The following is a 7,664-nucleotide window of genomic DNA, read 5'->3' as shown; positions in this document are numbered from 1 at the left end:
CTTCGCCATCCATCCTGATGCTACCAATTGGTCCAGTGGTGAGAATCTTTGTCTTCTTGACATTGAGCCTCAGTCCATACTGAAGGCTGCATGAGCTAAAAATTATGTGTTTTTCCATTGCGAGGAATATAACTAATGCCACCTCTCTACTGTCTGATGTTCTTTCATAGTCTCCTCTCTGAGTCCCCTCTACACAGCAGCCACTCCCTGGCTTCTGGAAATCCATCTTCTCTCACCTCCTCAGAAACTGAGATGAATAAGTCAGTCATTCAAATAACCCTTCTTTTATTTCTTTAGCTACCTACCTTCTTTAATCCTGTCTTCCCCATTTTCAACAAAATAGTCAATTCTTTGTTTCAGACTACACTAACTTTGCTTTCTACTCCAGATTTGAATAGCTCAGGGATATTTTATCCAAGTGTTTCTTTTGTGCCAACATGTTCTATGAGCCCACCACATTAAAATCCTACCTGCTTTGTAGGCTAAAGTTTGAGTCTATATATATCCTAGAGAGCCATGATAATCTACATCAAATTAAGCCGTTTAGCATAGAAACTCTCCTAGTTCACTTTAAAAAAATGTGATATAAAAATGTGACAGTCCCACCACAACAAGATAAAGGTAAATAATAAATCCAATTGAAAAATGGGCACAGGATATGAACAGACACTTCACCAAAGAAGACATTCAGATGGCGAATAAACACATGAAGAAATGTTCAAAATCCCTAGCTCAATGAGAGATGCAAATCAAAACAACTATGAGATATTATCTCACCCCAGTAAGAACAGCAAAATTTAACAGAACAGTAAGCAACAAATGCTGGCGAGGTTGTGGAGAAACTGGAACCCTTATTAACTGTTGGTAGAAGTATAAAATGTTGCAACCACTGTGGAAGGCAGTATGGCGCTTTCTCAAAAAGTTGCAAATAGAGATACCATTTGAACCAGCAATCCCACTACTGGGAATATGCCCTGAAGAAACCAGAGCTGCCACCCAAGCAGATATATGCACACTCATGTTTATCACGGCTTTGTTCACAATAGCCAGGAGTTGGAAACAACCTAAGTGCCCATCAACAAACGAATGGATAGAGAAGCTGTGGGATATTCACACAATGGAATACTATGCTGCATTGAAAAACAAGGAACTCATGCAATATTATTCAAAATGGGTGACCCTGCAGGACATTATGCTGAGTTAAGTATCTCAGTCACAAAAGGACAAATACTGCATGGTACCACTGTTGTAAAACAGGACTGACATCAGGGTTGGGGGGAGACTGAGAAAGATGGGTTAAATAAAGTATACTGCATTGAAACATGAGGGAGAATTGTCATGACAGGAGTATAGAACAAAGGCTGCATAGTGGAGTGGACCTGGCTGGAGGGGTTGTAAAAGAATGAAAGAATTTTACTTTTCCAAGAGGGGAGTATATGGGGGGGGGGATTGGGAGGGGAGAAAAGTGCAACAATGAATGAAGTGAAATACAAAGTCTTTGTAAATTTTCATTGAAAATAATAATTTTTAAAAATTGAAAAAATATGACAGTCCATCAAAAAGAAACCATAAACCCACAAACAGCAAACAGATTTAATATAAAGGGTCAGCTTCAATTGAATGCTTGATAGTGGCTGCCTAGAGTGCTATATTGAGTAGGCTTCCAAGGACACACCCTGGCTTAAAGGGAATTAGCAATATATGAAACCATAAGTAAAATAAAATGAAAAAGTCAACTGACATCCCCTAAACAAAAAGGGATATAATACCTTAACAGTGCTTTCCCATTTTCTACATCATCTCCAACACTTGTCTTTTGTTACAACCCAATTCCTCACCCCATCTACACAAATATATACTTTTCCCTATCTAATCTAAGGTAGATATCTAGAATATCACTTGTAGGAAAAACCACAGGCACCCGTGCTGCCATTGGTACCAGTGCCAGCATCACTGAAGCGAGCAAAGGGGCCAAATGTAAGGGTGGCATTCAGGCTGGAATTGGCATTGGAGTCACTGTTGGCACATGCACTGGTGTCACCACTCTCTTGGGCTTTCGCTTTAGCTTCATTGCCTGCCTTGATCCGGGCTTTGGCCCAGGGTCCAATATCTGCTTCATCCCAGTTGCATGGCCCAGCAGCATTTTCAGAGCCAAGCCCAATACCCATCTGATCTCTAATCTCAGCCCTAGCCTTGGCTTCAATGGCAGCCTCAGCTGCAGCCTTCAAATCTGCTTCCATCGCCTCTCGATACTGAGCTGCCCATTCCTTGGGGTCCTTTTTTTGTACCTGAAATGGAAATAACAACCATTAAAAGGCTCATACTCAAAATACTGAGCACCTATATTGTACGCTAACCACTATACTACATGCTTAATGTAATAAAATAGAACAAATACTGCTAGGAATTATGTACCTAATATTCCATACCTGCTCTTAACTAACTCTGTGACTTTGAAGATGTCTCTCTGGGACTCAGTTTTTTCATCTGCAATAATGTGAACCATAAAGTTGTAAAGATTCAAAATTATTTTGATAACATATCTGGCACAGTATTTGGCACATTAACTTCATAATGTTCATATATTAATTTTAGGCCATTCTGTGAACACATGCTATGTTAGCCAGAATTCTCCATGTTCTTGGTATGTAAAGCTCAGGCAGCTTCCCAATTACCTTGCATGCAAACTTGAGGACTTTCATCTTGCTGGTCTCATAGTAGGAACGTAGGCCCCAAAAGAACTCATACTCAGGGGGACTACTGTTGGGGACTCTGGTATAATCCAAGTACCTTGAAAAGAGAAGTACAAGGCATTTACTGGTAAGATCCCCATGGGCCACACACATATGGACTGGACAAGTTTTAAATATTGCAGTATTTCCTTCCAATCTTGAGTTCTCCTCCATTAGTCCTCTTCCATTAGAAGCATGTTGTAGGTGCAGGTGAAACATGAAGGTTACTCGTTCACAGGGAAGTTACAGATTGTGTGCTCCTTTTGGCAATAAACTCAGATTCCTGTGGGATATGTTGTACACAGAGGAGCCATTATTCAGGTCCCCTGCTCTGAGCAAATCTGACAGCAAGGGTCTTGTCTATAGGCTAACCAAGTTCACCATATAAGTCAATCATAAAGGAAATACAGTCAACTAAAAAGCAGTGTGTTGCATGCATACTCCATATAATACTCCTGTGTGCCTGTGTGTGAGTCTATACACGTTTCCCTGACCAGAAAGTCTGGCAAGCTGGATTTGTCTCGAACGGTCCCATTATGATTCTGGAGCATACCAAGAGACTTCTCTGTCTAAGCCTCAGGTTCCTTAGACATAAAACAGAAAATTAGTTGATAACTCCCTACAGAGTTTTTGTAAAAATGAAGTGAAATATATTATGTCTTCAGAAAGGCTCCCTGAAGTTTCTACTCTATGGCATTTTTTTATGGAAAATAATTTCTATTATTACTTGAAATACCCTGGTTTTTTTATGCCCTGGTTGGCATAGAAGAAAGAACCAAGACATTGAGTCAGTTTCTAAACACAACTTTTTCATTTGCTACCATGTAACTCTGCCTCCAAGAGCCAGGTACGCCAGGCTTAGCCTAGGGTTTAAGGCAGCAGGGGGCTTCAAGCCTAAAAGGGGAAGAGGAGAGAGAAGGCAGCCATGTGCTCCCAGGTTTGCTCCTCCCAGGGCTGCTATGACCTGGTCGCCAGAGAGAGCATGGTGCTATGTGCGTGGTTGTTGTAGCAGTTTTTGCACGTGAAGGACTACTCTACCTTGGCCTAGGGTTTAAGGCAGCAGGGGGCTTCAAGACCAAAAGGGCCCAAGGGCCTGTGGCCCTCGGGCCTGTCTTTCATTGTTTTTGTTCAGACATTCCTCTAGGTCATATAGCCCTGTTGTACAAGTTGCCTTACCGCGGTCACTTGTGGTTGCTGTGAGGCTGAACACTGTGACATTGATGTGTCAAATGCATTAATGGTTGGCTACCCAATGCGGACAGAGAGTGGGGTGGAGCTCCCCAATTAAAACAAGCTTGGAAGGAGGAGTGGCATCCATTTCCATAATAGCTTGCCTCTGGAAACCCTATGAACCTGGAGAGAGGATGAAAGGCACCCAAGCATCGAGGACTCTCCTTCATAGGGTCACTATGAGTCGCCTGCAAGTCGACGGCACTTAACAACAACAACAACCATGTAACAATGAGCAAATTTCTCCACCTCTCTAAGCTTTAGCTTTTTTACATACATAACTCTGGTAGATAATAATCTTTTCCTACAGAGTTGTCCTGAAGATTGACTTTGAGAGCATAAGTACACTCTTTTTTTAAAATATCATAAACTCAGGAATAATACATTTGTGTACACACACCTCACTCAGTTGTAAAAGACAAAATACATGGCTCACACCAGTATCAAGAAAAATCACTTACTTCTGCTTCACAAATTCATCAGTAATAAGTTTCTTCACATCTCCAAAGAGTGAGTGATGTACCCTGACATCAGAAAAAGAAAAAAACCACACACAGAGTCAGCATGGTACTTCCCAGAAGTTGGCAGAAGCAGTTGCCACACGGAAAAGAGGTATCTAACACAGGCAGAAAGCTACACAACACTCTAAAAAAGGGCGAGAAATGGATAGAAACCATTTCCTCATCCACCCAGATCAAAACCCTAGGTCCTCTACCCAATCCAGAACTCCCAACCACTCTACTAGACTACCAGGATGATGCAATACTGGGACCATCCTATCTTGCCAAAGGACAACATGGACAGCAAGCATTGAGAGTTCAGTCATACCCAGGGCGCAGCCCTAACTTGCGCAGCACCTCCCAGATGACAGCTGTAAGGAAGGAATGAAGAGGATAAGGACAGAAAATGAACACATGGAATTCAAACCATGGCCCCTTATTCAGCTACAGTCCCAGCCACTCACCCTCACTAGATCGATTTCCATTCATGAAGATGATGCTAAGAAGTACCATAAGAAGACCCAATTTGGGTGAGTCTTTGGTCCTAAGGTAGCAATAGAACAAAGAAAAAGTTTCTGTCTAGTAGTCATTTGCAAAAGACATGACTCTTCTTACCTTGAAGCTTCATGATATACCTGTACCAGGGAACTATCCCTTGAAAAATCATGATACAAGGATAGGCCAGGCACCGGCAGGAAGAGATAAGCAATGAAAGGCCTGATTTCCTGGGAAACCTCTGGAGAGACAGAAAACCTGGCAACAGGAATGTCCCACCCCAAGCTTCTCGACCCTGCAAGAAGATATTACTGAGCACCACTACTGTGTGTAGAGGCTCAATCAGGTGTGGAAGCTGGACAAGGCCTTGTCTTTTCTGTGTGTTTAAGAGGATATGGGGGGAGAGGACAGGGATACTCCATCCCTTCAGCTTACGTTCCCAGTATGCCTGCATCAGTGGGTTCTAGTGTGCTGAGAAGAATGTACAAGTGGTCATTCTTATCAATTTCCTTCAGCTGGATTCCAAATACCTATAGATAGGAAAAACAACTTGTGAGATCATGTAAATCAGCTTATTGGGTCTCCTAAATTTCCTGTACTTATATGAATGTGTGTGCATGTGCACGCTTGCACCAAGAAAGAAAAATCAGTGAGATAATACACAGAGCACTAAGCTAAATGACTGCATTAAATGTACTATTTTTGTACACAACATCATATTTGTGCTTAGTAAGATATAGAGAATGAAAAGGAGAGGTGAATCTCTGATAATGTTACAGAACAAGTCCAGAAATGGACACTAATCTGAGTGATTTGGGTCCCAGATGTGCTTTTATCATTGACTTACTGTGTGATCCATGGCTCATTTATATTTTTCTATCCAAAGACCAGTCTACCTACCATCTCTACAGTGATGGGAATAGACTAGTGAGTCTCTGTGATCCCTCCCACAAAGAGTATGTGTGCCTTTGTTAATTGAAGATTTTTCCAATGTGCCCATCCCCCAAGGTTGCCCCTTCACCTTCTCCAAGGAATAGCCTGCTCGTTCAATGATTTCAGGGTACACATCAGTGTATTCTTTGATGATGTCCTTCAGCATGTCTGTAAGGGAAGAGTGATGCAGGGGCGGGACTGAAAAAAAAACCCCTAGGAGATCCCATGCTCAAACTATAGGCCCTTTGTTAACCCTCCTGTGGATGGTATAGTTAGGGTTCCAAGCTAATAAAGAGAAATGGTACCACTGAAAAATTAGACATTTGGGAGGACAATAGACATGGGAAAGAGGGCAATGGAGGGTGGACTTGAATACGAGAGGGGATTAGTACTTTACCTGAGCGCCTGATAGGGATCTTTGTCTGGTCTTTAATCAACAAGTACTTCACCAAATCATTTGCCTAGGAGAGAAAATAGATCAATTTATGTTATCAGATGGCAGAAAATGGGGCAGGTAAGGCAGTGAAAAAGAGTGTTGAGGACAGAATTCTTACCCTCCCTTGCAGAAGGGCTACATTCCGAGGCAATGGCACTTCAGGGTGTTGGGACAATTGCTGTTTGGCAGTTCTACGGTGAGTCTTGCCTTTATGGGTCATTGGTGATTTCAGAGAGAGTAAGGCTTTCTGGGCCCAAGCAGCCAACCGAGTCTTTGATGCCCTGCGGGCCCAAAAGGCTATTGGGCCCCTTGAGGCTCGGCGGGCCATAGAAGCCATTAGAGCCTTTGAGACCCTTTGGCCACCTGTAGTTCCAGAATCCTGACTCTGATCACTGCTGCCATCCTCTTCTCCATTCAGATGCTTCACCTGCATCAACAACAATAAAAAAGATGAAGCGTTACTAAGAGAAGCTGATAGGTCCCCCCCCCCCATCCTATCTCTTGCAGACTCTAGCTCTGCACATTTCATTATGGTACTTAGTTTTCATGAGCTGCTTTTTGACATTTTCTGTTTAGCTCTTTAACTTTGTAATGTCTTTCTTTTGTCTTGGCTTCTTGGCATTCTAGTGCAATATTCTGAGTATCTTCTGACATCCATTTAGGTATTTTCTTCCTTCTCTGTCTTTGTAATGACCTTTTGTTTACTTCATAGATGATATCTTTGATGTCATTCCACAGTTCGTCTGGTTAAGTACATCAAAAAAGAACCTCCAGAAATATGAGCCAGCTTTAGAAGAGGCTGTGGCACCAGGGATAATATATCTGATGTCAGATGGATCTTGGCTGAAAGCAGAGAGTACCAGAAGAATGTCTATTTGTATTTTATCGACTAGCATAGGCATTTGACTGTGAGGATCACAACAAATTATGGCTAATATTGAGAAGAATGGGAATCTTAGAACACTTGATGGTGCTCATGGGAAACCTACCTAGACAAAGAAGCTGTTGTCAGAACAGAGCAAGGGTTCAAAATCAAGAAAGGAGTCCACTAGGGATATATCCTTTCTCCATACCTTTTCAATATATATGCTGAACAGATCATTCAAGAAGTTGGACTTTATGAAGAAGAATGAGGTATCAGGAACTGAGGTAGACTCATACAGATAACCTGCATTATACAGATGACACAACATTGTTCACTGAAAGTGAGGAAGACTTGAAGTACTTGCTGCAGAAGATCAAGGACTACAGCCTTCAGTATGGATTGCATCTCAACATTGTTGTTATGTGCCGTTGAGTCATTTGTGACTCATAGCAACCCTATGTACAACAGCCCTA

General features: G+C 42.0%; 1 protein-coding gene across 1 annotated transcript in view; it reads right to left on the bottom strand.

The window, feature by feature from the left end:
- Positions 1-1,895: 1,895 nt before the first annotated feature.
- LOC102853687 (melanoma-associated antigen D2-like) overlaps positions 1,896-7,664 on the bottom strand; it is an 11,485-nt gene continuing 5,716 nt past the window's right edge. Inside the window, exons 3-11 of the mRNA XM_006898881.1 lie at positions 6,445-6,753; positions 6,288-6,351; positions 5,979-6,058; positions 5,393-5,487; positions 4,927-5,006; positions 4,791-4,833; positions 4,424-4,486; positions 2,676-2,790; positions 1,896-2,288 (exon numbers count right to left, since the gene is read on the bottom strand). Coding sequence (XP_006898943.1) covers positions 1,896-2,288; positions 2,676-2,790; positions 4,424-4,486; positions 4,791-4,833; positions 4,927-5,006; positions 5,393-5,487; positions 5,979-6,058; positions 6,288-6,351; positions 6,445-6,753 — 1,242 coding nt within the window. The remainder of the gene's footprint in view (positions 2,289-2,675; positions 2,791-4,423; positions 4,487-4,790; positions 4,834-4,926; positions 5,007-5,392; positions 5,488-5,978; positions 6,059-6,287; positions 6,352-6,444; positions 6,754-7,664) is intronic.

This window comes from Elephantulus edwardii, unplaced genomic scaffold, assembly GCF_000299155.1.
Source record: "Elephantulus edwardii isolate Elephantulus edwardi_28Jun2011 unplaced genomic scaffold, EleEdw1.0 scaffold00239, whole genome shotgun sequence".
NCBI classification, from domain to species: domain Eukaryota; kingdom Metazoa; phylum Chordata; class Mammalia; order Macroscelidea; family Macroscelididae; genus Elephantulus; species Elephantulus edwardii.
Note: the sequence above shows the minus strand (reverse complement) of the source record. Positions and strands in the feature narration are given on the sequence as shown.